We start from the raw sequence: 20,886 nt of genomic DNA on the forward strand, positions 1-20,886 counted from the left end.
TTTGTATGGGCGGGAGTTTGGGCTTTCCATGGTGACATCACCGTGCAGTAAATTGGTTAATATACCAATTAAATTCTTGCTTGAGAAATAGTTTAGAATTTTTGCCCATTATAATGGAAATCTATTACAGTAATGTTCTTAAGTGTTACCCAGAAATGATTTGATATTGATATAAAAAACAGTTACATTGGACCTTTAATGTGTCTGTGTGGGGTCTGAGACTGATTGAAAAGAGGACAAGAGTGGGGTCAGGGAGTAGGGTTTGTATACAGGAGAGGAGGAGGTGTGGGTGAGATACAGGTAGTCCTGGGTGGGCAGAGACAAGCGGGTTAGGAGGGGGTGAGGAGAGGAGAGGTGTGGAGGGGGTCAGAGAGGATATAGGGACTGACTCATCACCACATCAGCTTTGTTCCTCCCCCGGGGAACGACAACATTGGGACAGGATGCCATTCAACTATACGTCTCCTTTTTTCCTTTCTCTTTCTGTCCCTTCCTTTCATCAAGACAGAAAGGGAGAGAGATACAGACAGAGAGAAGAACAGTGAGGGGTCTCTTTCAGAGCAGAAATAGAGTCTCGCTGTGAATTGCCTGCTATTGATACCACTCTATTCAGCCATCATTCTCTCTACCTCTATCTCTCTTTATCATTTCCCCCTGTCCCTCTGTGTGCAATCTCATTTTGGGATCCTCACCCCCCCTTTGGTCCCCTAGTGGGTCTCAGCCAGGTCAGGGGAGTCCCTCCTCGTCTCTCTCTCAGCCCAATATGGTGACTCGGAGGTGGGGCTGGGTTCAGCCTGTTTGTCTGAGGCACGCTGTCACGTCCTGATCTGTTTAATCTGTCCCTGTGATTGTCTCCACCCCCTCCAGGTGTGGCTTCTTTTCCAGTGTATTTATCCCTGTGTTTCCTGTCTCTCATTGCCAGTTCGTCTTGAATGTTTAGTCAAGTCAACCAGTGTGTTTTCCCCATACTCCTTTTCTATTCTCTCTTGCTTGTCTTCCCGGTTTTGACCCCTGCCTGACTCTGGACTACTTTCCCGCCTGCCTGATCATCCTGCCTGTCCTGACCTTGAATCTGCCCTTCGGTACCTATTGGACTCCAAACTGCTTTGACCTTTTCCCTGTATGCGACCATTCTCTTGCCTACCCCTTTTTGAATTAATAAACATTATAAGACTCCAACCATCTGCCTCCTGTGTCTGCATCTGGGTCTCCCCTTGTGCCTTGATACACACTGCCTGGCTCTGCGTGGCTGCACCGGGCTGGTTAACCCCTCACACTCTACACTTACATCAGTGCCTATATAAAGTACACTCACTGTGCTGTGGTCATTGCAGGGTGCTCTATGTTGAGGGAGCTGTGATGTGGGATATCTTATACACTACTGGTCATTTATTGTGTAAGAATTTGTGTGTATGCGTTCTCACACCACTCCTCACATGGATCTTGTTCGTGTGTGGCCATGGCATTGGCCCTATGTGTGGTGTGGTGTGGTGTTAACCAGGGTTTTCATGTCCGTCCAGATGATAGAGTGCAGAGAGTGGGGAAGGTTTGTGGGCAGCCTGAGACAGGGGTGAAACATTTCATCAGCATCCTCTACAACCCACACCACAACAACACCAGCCGAATCTACAGTACATCTCCTCGCACGCACGCACGCACGCACGCATGTACCCCTAAGCATTGTGTAAAAGAGCAGTTCAATTTGTCATATCTCATTAAGTAACAATATACACTGTGTTTGCTGGTTTAGCTCATGCATATACTGTAAGGCTCTAGTAGCTCTTTGAGCAGAGTGACTTTGGCTGTCTGTCTGCTGGAAAGTGTAGCTCTGTACTGCCATGCTTGATGTCTTCCCCAGACCTGCACTACTCATACTGTACATCATACTCCTGTTTCAGCCTCTATGACGGACAGATCATCTACAGGTCACAGTTCAAGGCAAGCCCCTTATACAGTCCTGTGCAGAGACATAAGTATATAGGAAAAGTAAATAATGAAACCCTAGAAATCATACAGTAGTGTTTTGATTAAATGTTTAATAATGCTTTCTCAGATAAATAAAAAGCAGTTCACAAACAGGGGTTTACAACACCTTCAAAATAAATATATCAAAACAAGTTGAACACAAGACCAGGAAATATAGGATTGTCAATGTGTAGCGTCATGTCTTCTCATCTTACAGATATTGTCACTTTGTCATATGTTGGATGTAAAACAATTAACCAGTTAATGACTTCAGCTCATATTTACATACCCAGCTCTCTCTCTCTCTCAGCTTCAGTGAGGAAACATTCAATCTCCACCACAAGTGGCCATTTTCTCCTTTCATGTCTCTGACCCTCCCTAATTTCTTACCCCCCTAAACCTTACCTGAACCATTCCCTTTCTGTCATTATAATTGATACAACTCTACCAAATGCATCCGTTCCTGCCATACCTGTATGTCTCGACTAAACTTCCCTCTCTTTTAGGTCCTTCTTTGTTCCTTAGGACTTAGTGCCTCACCCCTTCCAGCCTCCCAGCCCTATCCACTGCCACACTCCAAAACTCTTACCACAGTACTCCCTCCTCCCTCTCCTCATTCCACCCTCTAAATCCCTACCTTTCTCTCTCCCTCTCTAGAACTCATACTGGGAGATGAACATGGTGATCTTGGTGATGTACCGCCCCAGCTGGACCCCTTTCTCCAGCTCGGTCATCTCCACCTCTGCCTCCAGTGTAGCAGGGCCTTGCACCGGGCTCCCCAGCACCAGCTGGCCTGTCTGTCGGTCTGACCGCTGCACCGTGAAGTGGCGTCGGGCCTGCCCGCGGCCCAGCAGGGAGAAACGCAGCGTGTCGCCCATGAGGCGGAGGGCCGACACACGGAACATGGTGCGTGGTGCTGACAGGTTGGATACGACAGACAGGTAGTGGTGGGAGATGGAGTTAGGGGCCTGAGAGCACACCTTGTTGTCCACAGAGCAGGGGTTACGCTCGCAACGCCTGGGGAACAGGGAAAGAGAAGATTATATAGGCATTGAGAGGTGTATTATTGCAAGAGAGTGATAAAGAGTTACATGTTATCAAATCTATTCTTGATTAACTATAAGAGAAGGTACTCACAGGGGTGAGGTTTTGCTGTAGGTGGAGTTTCGTATGCGGGGGCAGTCCACACGTACACACTGGAACCCTCCGTAGGTGTTTATACACATCTGGTCCCGGGTGCAGTTATTCAGTCTGGTGGCACACTCATCTATGTCTACAGGCCATGGAGAGAGAGGGAGAATAATGTGTGTAAAAGTGAGGGAGGGACAGATAAAAAAGACAGAGAGAAAATAGAGAGAGCGAGACAGAGAAATAACTGAGTTATTGTAGTTGCCTACAAAAACAAACATTTATTCAGACCAGATGTAGGGTTTGTTTAATTATTCAGCCAGTAGATAACAGAATTGCATGGAATTACAGATACAACGGATAGGAAATAATAGGAAACATTCATTATCATTCAGCCAAGTTATCTTCTTTCTCTTTGTGGTAGACTATTCAAATGTTTAGTATTCATCTGGTATAACTGGCATGTTTTGAGGCAGAGGATATGATGGTGTGTGTGTGTGTGTGTGTGTGTGTGTGTGTTCAGCATTTGAGACTTTGGTACAGTGTGTGTGTGTGTGTGTTCAGCATTTGAGACTTTGGTACAGTGTGTGTGTGTGTGTGTGTGTGTGTGGGTGGTCTCCTTTCACCTTTGCAGTTGCGTCCGTCGCGGGTGACATTGTATCCAGCAGGACAGGTACAGCGGTAGCCTCCAGGAGTGTTAACACAGGCATGTAAACACAGCCGGCCAGCCTGACCCATGTGGAACAACTCACACTCATCAATGTCTGAAACACACACACACACACACATCAATTGCCATTGATGTCAGTTACATTATATAACATTATGTGTTCAGACAGTGTGTATTTTTATGTTACCATAGCAATGGTAGCTGATTGTGGTGTACCTGTGCAAGTGGTGCTGTCACGCCCAGAGATGGTGTATCCGGGGTCACAGGTGCAGTGGGTGGTGCCCTGGACCTGCGTACAGCGAGACGGACGGACAAACGGACCAACAGTCACAGCCGGGGGAGAGATGGCAGCAGCCGCAGAGGAGGTGGCAGACGAGGTGTTCGTCATGGTGACAAAGACTGGAGAAAAAAGAAAGAGGGAGAAAAAGAAGGAGAGGAATGAGGAGAAGAGTGAAAATAAGGATGATTCTCATTGATATGGAGGTTTCTGACTCCAGTCTGAGGGCATGGCCATCTAAACATCTCCATCTTCAAATCAGTGCAGCTTATTTCTTTATAAAACACTATGGTTACCATGTGAACAAAGAGTTACAAATTAACTATTTGTTCCCAGGGTAACCACAGTGTTTGGAACAGTGTTGTGTTTGAGACCACCTAAAGTGAGACCAATTCATGACCAAGGAGTCCAGACCGAGACCAGACCGAGACCAGAGGGGGACAAGGGGTACGAGACCGAGTCAAGACCAAGACTGGAGGAGGACAAGGGGTACGAGACCGAGTCCAGACCGAGACCAGAGGGGGACAAGGGGTACGAGACCGAGTCAAGACCGAGACCAGAGGGGGACAAGGGGTACGAGACCGAGTCAAGACCAAGACCAGAGGGGGACAAGGGGTACGAGACCGAGTCAAAACCAAGACCAGAGGGGGACAAGGGGTACGAGACCGAGTCAAGACCAAGACCGGAGGGGGACAAGGGGTACGAGACCGAGTCAAAACCAAGACCGGAGGGGGACAAGGAGTATGAGACCGAGTCAAGACGAGTCAAGACAGAGACCAGAGGGGGACAAGGGGTACGAGACCGAGTCAAGACCAAGACCGGAGGGGGACAAGGGGTACGAGACCGAGTCCAGACCGAGTCCAGACCGAGACCAGAGGGGGACAAGGGGTACGAGACCGAGTCCAGACCGAGTCCAGAGGGGGACAAGGGGTACGAGACCGAGTCAAGACCAGACCGGAGGGGGACAAGGGGTACGAGTCAAGACCAAGACCGGAGAGGGACAAGGGGTACGAGACCGAGACCAGAAAAATGGGAGTCCAATTCAAGACCATGATTGTAATTTTGTCAAATTGCCACAATAATAGCAGTTCAAAATGTCCAGTATTTCTGTGTTCATATTTCAGAAGAACTTATGGATTCTTTATACATTCAGAATGGTAAAAAAATGCAGGCTGAGTGATAATAGAGCCACTCTACAATTTGTGAATAACCCAAACACAGTGTGAAATAATGAGGGCCTTCTACGCCTTCAGAGAAGGGCTAAGGATTTATAAAATAACTATAATTAATTATATTAATATTTTCAATTAAGTTCTTATTTAATCACTTCAGTTTTCGTTGGAAAGGAAACGAACACTGGAGAGAAAAAAATATCCAATCAGGATTTTTCTTTGCTGGTCTCTGGGGAGATAAATCTAGCTAGCTAAGTCAGCCAATGGCTAGGCCATCAGAAGCTAGATAGCCTCCAACACTCTACTCAACAAATTGGATGCAGTCTATCACAGTGCCATCCGTTTTGTCACCAAAGCCCCATATGCTACCCACCACTGCGACCTGTATGCTCTTGTTGGCTGGCCCTCGCTTCCTACTCGTCACCAAACCCACTGGCTCCAGGTCATCTACAAGTCATTGCTAGGTAAAGCCCCACCTCATCTCAGCTCTCTGGTCACCATAGCCGCACCCAGCCGTAGCACACGCTCCAGTAGGTATATCTCATTGGTCACCCCCAAAGCCAATTCCTCCTTTGGCCACCTTTCCTTCCAGTTCTCTGCTGCCAATGACTGGAACAAACTGCAAAAATCACTGAAGCTGGAGACTCATATCTCCCTCACTAACTTTAAGCACCAGCTGTCAGAGCAGCTCACAGATCACTGCACCTGTACACAGCCCATCTGTAAATAGCCCATTCCCATACTGTATTTATTTATTTATCTTGCTCCTTTGCACCCCAGTATCTCTAATTGCACATTCATCTTCTGCACATCTATCACTCCAGTGTTTAATTGCTATATTGTAATTACTTCGACACCATGGCCTATTTATTGCCTTACCTCTCTTATCTTACCTCACTTGCACACAATGTATATATAATTTTTTTCACTGTATTATTGACTGTATGTTTGTTTATACCATGTGTAACTCTGTGTTGATGTATGGGTCAAACTGCTTTGCTTTATCTTGGCCAGGTCGCAGTTGTAAATGAGAACATGTTCTCAACTAGCCTACCTGGTTAAATAAAGGTGAAATTAAAATTAAAATAAATAGATAGATAGAAGGCATCTGCCATTCAACTGAATCAGGGCAACATTTTGGAGTGACAGTGGAATCAACCAATCACATTTTGACTTGTAATGGGTGGACTGTTTTTTACAAAACAAATCTGGAAACCTCTGCTTTCTGAAAGGCTGACAGGTCACTGCGCAATAGCAAGCAGTAGTTTTCCTATGATGTAGCTAACTATCTTTTGTTGTAGGCTAGTTTTTAGCGGCTGCAGAAGGTGTTATAGAAGAGGATGTTGCTAATTTGTTAGCTTCTCCCTTTTCAAGAATAACTTCTTGAATAAGTTAACATTTATCCTCATCTTTTGAGTGGAACTGTTTATTTTATTTCAGCTCCCTTGCTGTTGTTAACCATCTCTTTGAAAATAACATGTGTGAAACGTTGTTGCATTTAAACTTTAGGTCACCGGTTACTTTGTGTGCTAAACGTGAAATATTTTGTGCAATGAAAAGTAATAGTTGTACATTTCGATGAAGAAATGCTTAGCCTAATGGTTGTGTTTTAGTATTCTTATGATTGGAACCCACTGGCTTACTATGTCAGAGTGATTGGACTGCTTATTCTTTAACACCATGCTGTGTGTGACTGCATAGTGTTAGTAGGTATCCTCATATTTAGCAAAACAAATCTCAAATGGCCTGCCAAGCGAAGGAAAAATCTTATGTTTTTTTAGATTTGCAATCTCTAAATCACACCTTCTTTAAATAGAAAAACAACTAAAATGTGACGTCCACAACAGTGCTTAAAGCACATCAGGAGACCCTTTTGGAGGTCTGACAATATAAATAATATATATTTTTGTCATAATCATGTATTATTTTTCTGTTTTTGCTCAAACTTGATTGGGTGTCCACCCAGGCCCACCACTGATGCAAACAGGGTATGATGACTGAATGCTCATCACAATAGCCTACTGACCTTATTTGCATACTCATTGTTGCTTTAGTTAGCATTTACTGGTAGATATCATACATTGAAAAGTATTTGCAACCTACCCTACAGGCTATCAATATCATTTTTCTTTGAGCTGCTCTTTGCCAACAAAACAGTTGAGAGCTGTGCATTCTTGCTGGCTGCAGTCGACATTCCGTTGAAACTAGGCTGTGTGTGCTGCGCACATGTAAATATACAGCTCTGGAAAAAAATGAAGAGACAAAATGATCCGTTTCTCTGGTTTTACTATTTATAGTTATGTGTTTGGGTGACTGAAAATCAGGGTTATTCCACCAAATATTGATTTCTGAACTCTTTCGAAGTTAAAACATTAGTATTGTGTTTAAACATGAATATGAACTTATTTTCTTTGCATTATTCAAGGTCTGACAACACTGCTTTTTTGTTATTTTGACCAGTTGTCATTTTCTGCAAATAAATGCTCTAAATGACAATATTTTTATTTGTTGACAGTAGTTTAGAGAAAAAAAACTAAAATGATCATTTTACCCAAACACACACGTATAAATAGTAAAACCAGAGAAACTGATCATTTTACCCCATCACACACCTATAAATAGTAAAACCAGAGAAACTGATCATTTTACCCCATCACACACCTATAAATAGTAAAACCAGAGAAACTGATCATTTTACCCAAACACACACCTATAAATAGTAAAACCAGAGAAACTGATCATTTTACCCCATCACACACCTATAAATAGTAAAACCAGAGAAACTGATCATTTTACCCCATCACACACCTATAAATAGTAAAACCAGAGAAACTGATCATTTTACCCCATCACACACCTATAAATAGTAAAACCAGAGAAACTGATCATTTTACCCAAACACACAGCTATAAATAGTAAAACCAGAGAAACTGATCATTTTACCCAAACACACACCTATAAATAGTAAAACCAGAGAAACTGATCATTTTACCCAAACACACACCTATAAATAGTAAAACCAGAGAAACTGATCATTTTACCCAAACACACACCTATAAATAGTAAAACCAGAGAAACTGATCATTTTACCCCATCACACACCTATAAATAGTCAAACCAGAGAAACTGATCATTTTACCCCATCACACACCTATAAATAGTAAAACCAGAGAAACTGATCATTTTACCCCATCACACACCTATAAATAGTCAAACCAGAGAAACTGATAATTTTACCCCATCACACACCTATAAATAGTAAAACCAGAGAAACAGATCATTTTACCCCATCACACACCTATAAATAGTAAAACCAGAGAAACTGATCATTTTACCTCATCACACACCTATAAATAGTCAAACCAGAGAAACTCATAATTTTGCAGTGATCTCAAATTTTTCCAGAGCTGTATGTCACGTACTTTGCGATTGTGTAGGCTACTTTATGCATGGCTTCTTTATTGTTATACATAATTGATAAGCCGTATATCTCCACTACACTACTTTGATACGCATCACTGGGGATTAAGAAGTGAGTATACACAATGCCCATAAAAACAGTAGGTATACGGTGTATACCTGCATATAGCCTCCACTACGCCTCTGGCCCTTTGTTTAAAATAAAAGTGCAGTCCTAAATGAGTCCGCTGGTATGACGATTGCTGTCCTTTCAGCGTCAAGAACCTGTCACACGCTGAAGGCCTAGGTCCAATAGGTTCGCCACTGAAGGCCTAGGTCCAATAGGTTCGCCAGTGCGCAAACATGTCTATACTAGATATAAAGAGCGCAGGTATTAATGTTTCAAGAAAGGAGTGTATATATTTGGCAAGGCAAAGCAGTTTTATGTGCTGACTGAATGGAAGCTGATAATTAGGAGTTTTTTACTGCGCTGGTCTCGGCTGGTCTCCAGAAGAAATGACCAGTTGTCACTATCCAAGACTGAGTCAAGACTGAGCACAAATGTATTGGACACAGAGATGAGATACTCAAAATGTTGTCTGGCGACCAGACGGGCGGTCGTCTCGACTTACTTGCAACTTAAGTTAGGCTACATTAAACGTTTTAATATTAAACATTCATGCAACACTGTAGTTTCCCAACATTTCCTGACCTCAGTGTTCACATCCATTGCACCATGCAGCCCTCTATCAGTGGGCTGTGTGTGAGTGGGATGATAGACTTATAGAAGCCTCCCACACAGTGCAAGCAGTGTTACTCATGGTCAAAGTCCATCTAAATCCCCATTAGTCTGTGTGTGGTTCTCACTTACAGCAGTGTACTGTACACAGGGGGGAGAAATGAAAACAAATAGACAGAGAGAAACAAAACCTAACTGGGCCGTATTGATTCGCTGGCTCTGCCTGGAGCCCTGAGTGTGTATGATAGCCCAGCCAGCCAGAACCAGCGAGAGGGAGTGGACCTGGGTCTCCCTCGGTGTCTGGCCCTTGTGTGTTGTTTTTACTAGTTAGCCATAGCATAGAGATATATAGGACTGTAAGTCCTGGTTCCAGTTTATAATATCAATAAGGCACCTCAAGGGTTTTGTTGTATATATTAACCGTGGCCAATATACCACGGCTAAGGGCTGAGTCCAGGCACTTTGCGTTGTGCATAAGGACAGCCCTTATATTGGCCAATATACCACACCCCTTTGGGCCTTAATGCTTAAGCATCTCTACCTACATGTTGGCACAGGGCTCTGGCAGGTGGCTCCGGCCCAGCCTTTGGTACACGTGCAGGAGAACTGGTTCATCTCGTCCACACATGTCCCCCCGTTCAGACAGGGAGACGAGGCACACTCATTTATGTCTGAGGAAGGACAGGAGGAGTAAGGGATTAGTCAAGAGAGGAGAATGAAGTAATATTAGCCCTGATGTAAATGTTGGCTAGCTAACTCACTGACAAGCACAGGTGGAACCTTATAGCTCTGATGCATTAACTAAAAGAGAACAGCTCCTTCTCTGTGTGTGTGTGCGCACACTTGCGTGCGTGAGCGTGAATGTGCATGCGTGTGAGTACTCGACATAACCGGAGCGAAAGGGATGGCCTGACTTTTAGTCTCACAGAACGTCTTTGAAGCATTATCTAAATGTTAGCAAGTTGTCAAGACAGAGGGCTGCTATAACTATGTGTCACAGTCACTGGATTCAATAACCCATTCTGGATGGCCATGAAAATACATAAAAAGGAAATTTGATAATGAAACTCATATGGATGCAAGCCATCTTATCTAGATAAATGTTAGTAATATGCATGAAGTTTAAAATGGGGGAAAGAGAGATAAAGAAAAGAGAGGGGGATACAAAGAGGATGCTGACAAGGACTTGAGAGAGATGGAAGAGCAGATAAAGAGATGAGTGACGGGACAGAGAAGAGGAAAGGAGAAGAGAAGAGAAAAGGGTGGGGGGGAAGAGACGCCAGAGAAAGAGAAGAAGTAGATAGTAGTGACAAAAGGTAGTGATTTCACGTTGGATGTGTGTCTCCCTAATGGTTAACGATAAGGTTAGGGGTAGGGTAATCTGTAGCAAATGGTAGGGTCACTCACTGCGGCAGGTGGGCTGCTGGCCGCTCCAGGTGAGGCTCTCCTGACACATCCTGCTCTCTGCTCCCACCAACTCATAACCCGCATCACACAGAAAGTGAACCTCGTGACCTGGGGTCTGCGCCTTTCCCAACTTCCTGCTGTTGGCAGGCGTGTCCAGCTTTAGACAGGTATCTGTAAAGCGGTGGGGGGCGGTTGGTAGGGGGACATAAGCCAAGACTTAACTCTCCAGCCATAGGTCCATAGGAGCTCAATTTAACCTTTCTACCTACCGTTAACCACCAAATGTGAAATGACATACCAGTAGTAGCAAAGGAATAACAATCCACCAGAGTTAACATTTTTAGAACGCAGCGTGACACTGCATTTTTACAGCTAATTAGCATTTTTACCGGTCCGGCTGGTGCTGTGTGTAGGCCTACACAACTTACTGAATCACGATTGGTTCTCGTTCATGAGGTTGACAACAATAGCAAAAACGTTAGTAATATAAAACTTCCTCACATTCTTGCAAATGGTGTTTTTTATAAATAAATAATAAATTATAAAATAGATAGATTATAAAATAAAAAGCAGCAGGCCTACTAAAAGCCATTTTAGGCATTTCAGTGTACTTAAAAAAACATGAAGAAATCGAATTTAAGCCTATGGCTAAAATTGTAGGCTACATGTTGCTTCTTCAACCGATGTTTGGGCTGTGTGCAGACTTACCATTGTTTGCTTTGCCAGTCTGTTTGGTGGCTGTGTTCTGTAGCAAGTTGAGTTTCTTCCTCAGGGTGCGGAGGCTCTGAAGGTATGCAGCCTCGTGGGTCGACAGCAGCTTCTGGACCTGCTTTAGGGAGCTCTGCATGTCCTGCCTGCTGGGACAGTCCTACAGGGACAGGGCATGGTAAGCAGGTGAACACTTTTTTGTCCAATAGAAACAGGGGAAGTCAGGGACAGTGGAAGAGTTCAAAAGTGTTATACAGGGAAAAACTTGACAAGAGAGTCATCCCCAAAAAGGCAATTCTTTTGCAGAGTTACTGTATTTTAAAAAGCCATAATACAGGAAGATCTTAATTGCATTTTAGCGAAGGGGCACGTTACAAACATGGGTTGAGGAACATGCAAGTTTATTTTTCCTGTGCTAACATAGGCTACACAGAGCACATTCATTGCCTAATGAAGTGCAGTTACAGTTGATAGATGACTGCCTAATTTAAACTCAAGTCAGGGACCGTGAGACACAGGTGACTTGGTCAGAAGATGGAGGCAGAACTCATTCTTACATTAGCTTCCTAGAATTTGACATCACTCAGTTATACAAACCACATTCACTGCAAAAGCAAATGTCCTCACTACTTAATCACTGGAAAGAACAGAGAGATGACCTCACCAACAAGTTAATGTTGGAATAACAGGACAGAAGTACAGCAGCTACTGTACATTGGCTTGAGTTATGAATGATAAACTAGCATCTGGTGAGCCACATGAAGTGGTTTGTTACTGCAATTAGAAAGTATTTTAGGGGTTTTCCTAAGATAGCACTGAAATTTAAAGAATGTAGTGTACAGTACCTAAAAGTAACTAAAGAGGCATATGGTCACTGGTCTGGGTTTCTAGGGAGACCAGAAAAGAGACATCAGAGTAGACATACCTGCTTCAACACTACATCAGCACTCAGATGGTCATTTTTAATCTCACTGTACACAGTAGGCAGCCTAGTCGATGTGGTGAATGAATTAATTGAGCCGGCGACATCATCCCCCTGATTGTCTGACCTACTGTACAAGTGAACCAAGAGTTCTGAGCACGCATGGGCATCTCAACAACCCCTACCACCAGCTGGGGAGCTTGAAGTCAGAGGTGGCTGTAGTGTTGGTTGGCTGGTAGGCTTTTGCCTTTGTGCAAAGTGAGTTGTTCTCTAGTGGTAGTAGTTTTATGTTTTGGAGGTTGCGTGCTTATGCCCCTGGTGGTGTTACTTGATGGTGCTAGAGAGAAGTCCTGTAGGCCTCCTGTACGGTCTAAGGGGGTTGCTGTGAAACACTAAAGACACACTCCATGAGAGAAAGAGTGGCTCCAATCCTATCTGGACTCATTCTCACAACAGATTCCCATCACACGAAAGCCCCTCCCAGTCTGCCTTCTCTCATATCCCAGCCTATCTCGGCTGTTCTATCTTTTTAGCCCATAAGTCTCTGAAAGTTCTGACAGTCAGTGGAATGATCTCCTTGGAGGCATAAAAAATGTTGCTTGCTCATAGCGTTCATTGTTTGATGCAGGGGTGGGTGTACTGTAGGTGTTGATGAAGGGGTGGGTGTACTGTAGGTTTTGATGCAGGGGTGGGTGTACTGGTGGTTTTGATAAAGGGTAGGGAGGCTGTTTGGGGTCAGATGGTGTGGAATAAACACCCAGAGGGTAAACATCACCTGTGTATGAGGCACAGCCTCTCCTCCCATTGGCTGAGAAAATCAGGGAGTGTTAGTAGTATATTTTTCCTAAACTCTCACTCTCTCTTTCAACTCTCTCCCTCCTCCTCTCTGTCCTCTCATGAATGTTTTCAGAGAGCCAATTAGTGTTTTCATCTGGCAGAAGTTATGTAAGAAAAGTAAATATTTGGTCATCCTGTGAAAACACCTGGCTGATTGAAACTGGAGCAGGGAGCTGGGCTGCTGGAGCGAAATCAGTCAGGACGGAGGGAGGGAGGGAGAGAGGGAGGGGGGAGGGAAAGGCTGCTGTTTGTGTGCCCCAGCGATAATGTCCTCTTTCTGCCTCCGCTGCAAAACATTTCATGCATTTGCATTTCATGTGTCTGTGACATTATCTTGTGTGCCTAGGTAACATACCTATAGGCTCCTTCAGTAAGTTCTGAGCTGCTCTTTGAATCGAGAGGTGTGCAGTGCAACGATGAAGGCCAAAGTAGCATGGTGATCTAATCCAAGGATTCTAGATTGTTCTAAGTGAATTATGTGATGCAGAAAGGTTTTGCATAAAAGGAAATGTGTCCTGTAGCTAATCATACTCTGGCTGACCTTGTTCAATTATGTAATCACTGCATGGCTTCAGTTCTGCAGTGTGAGTTGTGCCATGACAAGAACAAGCCAAAGATCACTAACGAGACCTGAACAGACTCCTCATACACACAGCTCATTACCACACAGTACATCATGATCTTAACTAAATGTGGACAAAAACTAAATTGAGTCCAAATTTGACATTCCACATGAATTTCTGACTGAACAACAGAAAGAGTACAGCATAGCACACACACACACACAACAATATGCTGTAATATAGACCCTTGTCCTTGGACAAGGTAGAGAGGTTTAGCAGGTTTGTGCTGAAACACGTCAGAGGTGTTGGGTCTATTCATGGTGATGGGCCTCTCGGTGTCTGGACATGCATGCAAGGGGCCTTAGTAATCGTTTGTGCAGCTTGCCTGGGAATTGAGGTCGACCAAACACCAGTTCTATCAATGGGTGTCTGTCCATGTCATGATGCATGGATAATGACCTTATAGCTGGACTTGCAGGCTCTTGCATTTGACAAGAGATTGACACTTCAGCTTGATGCGTTTTGACCTTCAACAAAACACCCAGACATCAATGCTGCATCCCTCAGTGTTAGATGTTGAATTAAAGCCTGTCCATGAAAAGGGCATTCAGACAACCTTTCTCTCAGGTCTATTTTCTCAGTTGTAAATCTGTGTGATATTTACCCACAGTCTTTTCAGGTCATTACAGATAATGGCAAGAATTTTAACTATGTCCCGAGGCTATATGTGATAATTAATTGGTCTGGAAATGTTTTCTGAGTTTATTACATTAATGGACTACCTAAAGCATGTCAGAAACCACAATAGACTACATTAAATCGTAACACACTCATAGAGATTATAATGGTAACCCATGATCATATCAAATTCAGTAATTTACATAGATTTGACGTTTTACTCTGTGATATGTAGTGTGATATGTGCTTTTAAATCAGCTACATTTTTGATTGGACCAACCAGCTGTGCAAAATAAATCCAAGAAACACCATATGTTGTCTCTTAATAGTGGCCAAGGTGCCCTCATGACACTGACAACCGCAGGAAACACTCACCTGCCCAAATGCAGCGAGGATTGGACAAAGACACAGGAACACAATGACAGCGTGCATCCAAATCATTTTCAGTTAATCCTGTACTGTGCTTACACTCAGTCCCGAAGCGCGCTGGGTTGGGTATCTTCTGGGTACAGTGAATTTCCAGTGTGTAAAATGCGCTTATAAGCACCTCAGTGGTATTTGTGAGAAACGCTATTAATTCATTCACATGTCAGACAAGATGCCAAAGCAAAACTTTATGGAATGTAGGGTTTACTCGTCGAGAACCAATCAGGTTATGGGACTAGAAGACCTGTTGACCACATTTGACAAAATAACCATTACGTAGGCATGTGTATTTATTTCTAACTCTTTTCCTTTTTTTGGAAGGCACATGGCACATTTCCTCCCTCATGAAAGCCTCTCAGATGTGGAATTTGTAAACTGAAGAGAAAAACACATTCATCAGGAAGCTTGGATGGATTGAGGCAAGCTCCACTGGGCAGTGGGCACTGTGGGAAGGTGACAACCAGGGTAATGTGAGACACAACTCTTACAGGTTGCATCTTCTCATGATTTACGAGGAAATGTAAACCCATCTTTCATTAGGGAAATAACTATGTAACACAGGAATACATATAACCTACTTGAGCAGCACGCATTTTGTTGAATTAACTCAGCCTTGTGCTTATTACCAGGTAATTACAGTAGCCTAATGGACAATGAGTCTGTGTTCCAATGTGTTTTTTTGTTATCTTGAATGGCAGACATCCTGAGAGTAAAAGTGTACTGTTGAATGAGCATAGAAAGTGGGGAAGGTGTGCCCTCTGCAGGGAGTAAGTGTCCATCACCTTGCCATCATCTAATACAACAGTCCTGTTTTCATCTCCCCAGCAGAACACACCTAACACCACCACTACCATGGAAGTATAGCTGAGGTTAGTTATTCTGTCGTACCCCCAGCCCGGTGAACGTTCTCATACCATAAAAACATTCTCATGCCATAATCAGCTCCAGATAGTAAATCACCAACTGCTGAAGCATCAAGAGCCCTGTTTCAGCACAGACCTGTCAGTGAGTTAGATCTGATTCCACCTGTAACTGATCCAACCAACCACCCACCCATGTAGTATAGACCCACGGTGACTGCACTGAACAGTACTGCATTTACTGGCCTCTACTTTACTGCTCCTTTCTTTTCTGCTTGCTCAGCTATAGTTCTCTCCCACTGTCCATTATGATACACATTTATCTCTTCTGCATTCCATTCTATTCCAGGGCTTGTGGTTCTGCATCACTCATCACAGGGACCTCCACACCCGCCCTCTTGGGTAAAATATGTCTCTTTCACGACTCATTGACATGATGGTCTCAAATCCCCCAGGACAGCACTGAAGACAACAGTCACACAACAGTAACTTCCCCACTACCACCCGCCCACCTACTCACCCATGTACAGTAAACCATCCTACTGAAAGCCCTTCACTAGGCCCAGGATGTGGTATAAGCATCACTCCCATGTCTGAATCTCTGTCCTACTCACTGAGGTGACTCGGCGCTACTACAGTACCTTCCCTAATCCTAGTAGGTGATGTCACTATGGGAGGATAATGGGAAGAGAGCTGCATGTAGAATCAATAGCCCATGACCAGTGAGTGGTTTGTGACTGGTTGGTGTCTGTTCTTTTATATCTTTGAGAATATAATACTGAAACCCGAGATGGCTCTCAGTCCTGTGAGATGCTTCTGTAATGAGAAGCAGAACAGCACAGTTAGTTGAGGTTCTGTTGAAACTGGTTCCCCAATACACACCCCCTACCCACTGTCCTTCAGTTTCTGTGGGGAACACACACATACAGTACGAACCCTCAAATTAAATCAGATTCTTAAGAATACACAAGTTTGGAGGGATTTATTGTGAAATTTCATTTTTGATTACATGTGCGCATATTATTTGCTACTAATGGTCAAGACATTTGATGTGTTTGTGTGTCGTGTGGCGGGGGTGTAGTTGGAAATGTTGGGTTTTGATGTGATGATGGAGAATGATTGGGTATCAGAACTCTTCTGTTCAGCAGACGTTTCATAGTTTCACTGTGGTGATTATATTGTCTTGCTGACTTTGTGGGGATCTACTGCTGTAGTAGACCACAACGTAACAAAGGATTCCTGAAAGATGGGTGAGATTGCTCGTCATGGTGTGTGTGAGCATCCCTGATTATTGAAACTTATCTCATTCTATAGTTGTACTTTGTGTTTGCAGAGATTGGCCATAAAGAGATGGCATAGGAACACCTCTGATTATTTGGTCTCTCTCACAGTGTTACCCACTATTGCATAAAGGCGGACTGAGCTATTTCTTTCAGCGCTACACTCTGCAATCACTGTAGTTACCTATCCTGAGGAAATAGGACAAGCGGTGCAGATTTCTCCAAATGAATGCCATAGTTAGGACTGTAATAGCCCAGTCTCATCAAATGCACACACACGTTCTTTGGAAAACCTTAATTTAAAAAAAGCCACATGTCAGATATTTGTTATGTCTGTTGCCTTCAGTGAAACATAAATATTTTCATTGTGAGTGTAGAAGTTGTAGATGTTATTCTCATGGATCAGTGACTGTCACACCCTGACCACAGAGAGCCTTTTTATTGTCTATTTTGGTTAGGTCGGGGTGTGACTAGGGTGGGTAATTTAGGTTGTTTTATTTCTATGTTGGCTTGGTATCAGAGGCAGCTGTTTAGCGTTGTCTCTGATTGGGGATCAAATTTAGGCAGCCATTTCCCCACTGTTTTGTTATGGGATCTTGTTTATGTGTAGTTGCCTGTGAGCACTCCATAGCTTCACATATCTTTTGCTTTTTATTGTTTTGTGCGTTTCACATCAATAAATATGTGGAACCCATATCACGCTGCGCTTTGGTCCGAATGTTCTTACGATGATCGTGACAGTGACACTGATCTCTGCTCTGTTTGGGCTTCTTGTCTATCTCTCAAGTACGGTATATGTTGTTAATAAAGAGTTTAGGCTACAGTAATTGACTTGTGCTAACACGGATGTAACCTACTGTTGTATATAGCTTGCCCTACACTACACATGGGATCACTCAGATAGGCCTACTGACAGTCACCTTTGACTTTTAATTTATGTTTTCTTGATTGTTTTACATAGGGTATACATTGGCCTTAGGGCTGGTCCAGACAAAAAAAAACTATTGGTCGATCAAAAGTCGTCTGCCCTTTCGACCAAATCGATTGTTGGACATTTTTTAAGGTCTATTTTTCCATATATACACACATCCTATGTGTTTTACAGTGTTGACCTGTCATTCAGGGCAGATCTGTTTAGCTAATATACTGTATATATGTCGTGTCTTTGGCATCATTAAACCGAAGACTTATTTTTATCAAATAAATTCTCTGTAATTATTATTACGTGACTAACTTAATCATGTAAATGTAATTAACTAGGAAGTCGGGGCACAAAGTTATACTTTTCCTAATATAACTTTCAGATATTTTAATATCTGATCAATTAGTCTTCTAATTAATGAATTATTCTTTACCTCACGTTAGTCTCATTCCAAAAGTCGTAAATTGTTGGTTATCTGCACGAACCCAGTCTTCTCTATGAATCATCCTTACATCAATTGTCTTAAATAATTTATTTACTAACTAAATAATCACAGAAATGCATAAATAAACCAACAGTAGATATGGTTACAAGGAAATGATAGCGGAGTTTCCCTAGTGGGATAAACTGGTATCGCGGCTTGGTGGACAAAAGGGAAGTGGGGGTCGACTGAGAAAGAAGGGAATTACGCAAATGAGTCACTACACACTTGATAATTATATTAATTTAAATGCTAATCCTTTGCACATGAACAGTCACTCATTTGGGAATAATTGCAATCAATATATATTTACGCTGAGTGTGTCGTCCTAATATCTGTTGGAATTGTCCGTCTTTCTGTTGGAGAGTTCGCCTGATCGTCTCTTGTGGCCAGAATGGTACTTCAGAGTCCCATTTCAGAAATGTTCTTGTAGATAAATGTTTTGGCGGTTGTCGGTCTTCACGTTCAATGGTACAGAATTCCTACCTGCAGACTAGTAATTAGTATCAAAGATTTGTTCTTATTCTGTTGGTATCGATAGTCTCAGAGTTTAACCACGTGGTATGGTTAAGAATTCAGCAATATACTCAAATCTTAGCCCTCTCGGTTATCGAGGTAAGCTGGTCTCTACTCAAACCGTAGCCCTCTCGTAATTGAGGTAAGCTTGGTCTGCAGATGATTCTCCAGGTGGGGGTATATTCGGAAGAGCAGAAAATGGCTGTCCCATTACGCCAGATCAATGTCTGTGCTCATGGGGTGGGCCAATGACTTAGTTAACTTTAAAGAGAATTGGGTTCCCTTAAACAGTTTAAATTAACATTACATAAGTTCACAAATAGTTTAATCTTTACTCATTCATTTTATACAACAATTAGATGCAAGCTTCATAACTGAGACTCTTGTACAAACAGAGTTATGGTAATGTGGCTGTATTGTCTCTCATGAGTTTCACAAACATTAAACAAAATGGACCGGTCGTAGCTGGATTCTTCCCCGACCGTGTACACCTTCTCCAAAACATGTACATTGTTCAGTTCTCAAGTTCTATGCTGGAGAAGAGGTTCCTTTGTTCTCCTGTGAAACCTTCTCTCTCTCTATACTGTCTGGCCATGAGGAAGAGAGTCTCCTCCAGGGATTTACGACCTGAGATAACAGCAGCCTGGGTGTAGGCGAGAAAGAGAAGGCATGCTATACCCAAAGAGGGCCACGTCATGACATATATATATATACAGTTGAAGTTGGAAGTTTACACACACGTAGATTGGTGTCATTAAAACTCATTTTTCATACCGCTCAGGAAGGACGCGTTCTGTCTCCTAGAGATGAACGTACTTTGGTGCGAAAAGTGCAAATTAATCCCAGAACAACAGCAAAGGACCTTGTGAAGACACTCTTGGCATTCTCTCAATATAGAAAATAGTAAAAAATAAAGAACCGTTGAATGAGTAGGTGTGTCCAAACTTTTGACTGGTACTATATATGTATTTTTTTACATATCAAATATCCATTTGCAAACAATGTAAAAAAAAAATGTTAATAAGGTACAACATGTTCTCTTTTTAGCTTTATTGAGTGAGGCAGCTCCAAAATGCAGGTGTTTCAGCCTAGCTCAGTACTTTCTGAGGTGGTGGGTCAGCCAGCGGAAAATACAGAGCGTAGGAGTTGGTAATGTTCTCTAGTTGCGCTGTGATTGGCTCAGTGTTCTGCCACTCATGGGGACACTACGTCACCGCAAAATCTACAGGGAGAGCAAGAAAGTTCAAGCCCCTTTGGGTGCTGGCATAGATTTACGGTAGAAGTGCCCGTCCAATAAGGCTCAAGGTCATTGGCCACAGATCAAAAGACGTTTTATCTACCGTAACTTTGATTGGACATAAACATTACAAAACAAGTCGGAAATCGCAAAAGTGGTTTGGAAGGAAGCAGTGGCTATTTCAAGTCTGATAGGAAAGGGTCTGAATACTTATATAAACAAAGTATTTCAGTTTTTATTTGTAATACATTTGCTAATATATAAAAAAATATATATTTTTTGCTTTGTCATTATGGGGTATTGTGTGTAGATTGATCAGGGATTTAAAAAATATATATTTTAGAATAAGGCTGTAACATAACAAAATGTAGAAAAAGTCAAGGGGTCTGAATACTTTCCGATTGCACTGTATATTCTCTGTAGACAACTTGACTGAGTTGAATTGTCTCACCTAATGTTTAATCGGAATGGTTGACATTTACAATTTTGAGGAACAGACTAAACATTTTCACATATGAGACCAGTGGCGATTTTAGCATGTAAATCTTGGTGGGGCAAACTCAACCATTGTTTTTATGCATGCCAGCAAAGCCACTACACAACACAACACATAACACATTATAATTATAATAATAATACATTCATTGCACTATAATGGAGACAAGAAAACAAAAAACAACGCTCGCAATATCAACTGGA

General features: G+C 42.8%; 1 protein-coding gene across 1 annotated transcript; it reads right to left on the bottom strand.

Moving 5' to 3' along the window:
- Positions 1–2,016: 2,016 nt before the first annotated feature.
- Positions 2,017–15,120, bottom strand: LOC139412193 (fibulin-7). The gene is made up of 8 exons (XM_071159008.1): positions 14,841–15,120; positions 11,466–11,625; positions 10,758–10,928; positions 9,896–10,021; positions 3,980–4,162; positions 3,720–3,857; positions 3,103–3,238; positions 2,017–2,982 (listed from the first exon to the last, which is right to left on the bottom strand). The coding sequence occupies exons 1-8, from the start codon at positions 14,904–14,906 to the stop codon at positions 2,619–2,621; spliced, it is 1,344 nt and encodes a 447-aa protein (XP_071015109.1). The 5' UTR covers positions 14,907–15,120; the 3' UTR covers positions 2,017–2,618.
- Positions 15,121–20,886: the final 5,766 nt, after the last annotated feature.

This window comes from Oncorhynchus clarkii, chromosome 6 (assembly GCF_045791955.1).
Source record: "Oncorhynchus clarkii lewisi isolate Uvic-CL-2024 chromosome 6, UVic_Ocla_1.0, whole genome shotgun sequence".
Classification (NCBI taxonomy): domain Eukaryota; kingdom Metazoa; phylum Chordata; class Actinopteri; order Salmoniformes; family Salmonidae; genus Oncorhynchus; species Oncorhynchus clarkii.

Bases quoted from the DNA above. Each gene is read 5' to 3' on its own strand.
- LOC139412193 (XM_071159008.1), bottom strand. From the start codon at position 14,906: ATGATTTGGATGCACGCTGTCATTGTGTTCCTGTGTCTTTGTCCAATC. The intron at 10,929-11,465 runs GTAAGTCTGCAC...ACCGCTTTACAG, and splicing joins GACTGGCAAAGCAAACAATG to ATACCTGTCTAAAGCTGGAC. The intron at 4,163-9,895 runs GTAGGTAGAGAT...TTTTTTCTCCAG, and splicing joins CCAGAGCCCTGTGCCAACAT to TCTTTGTCACCATGACGAAC.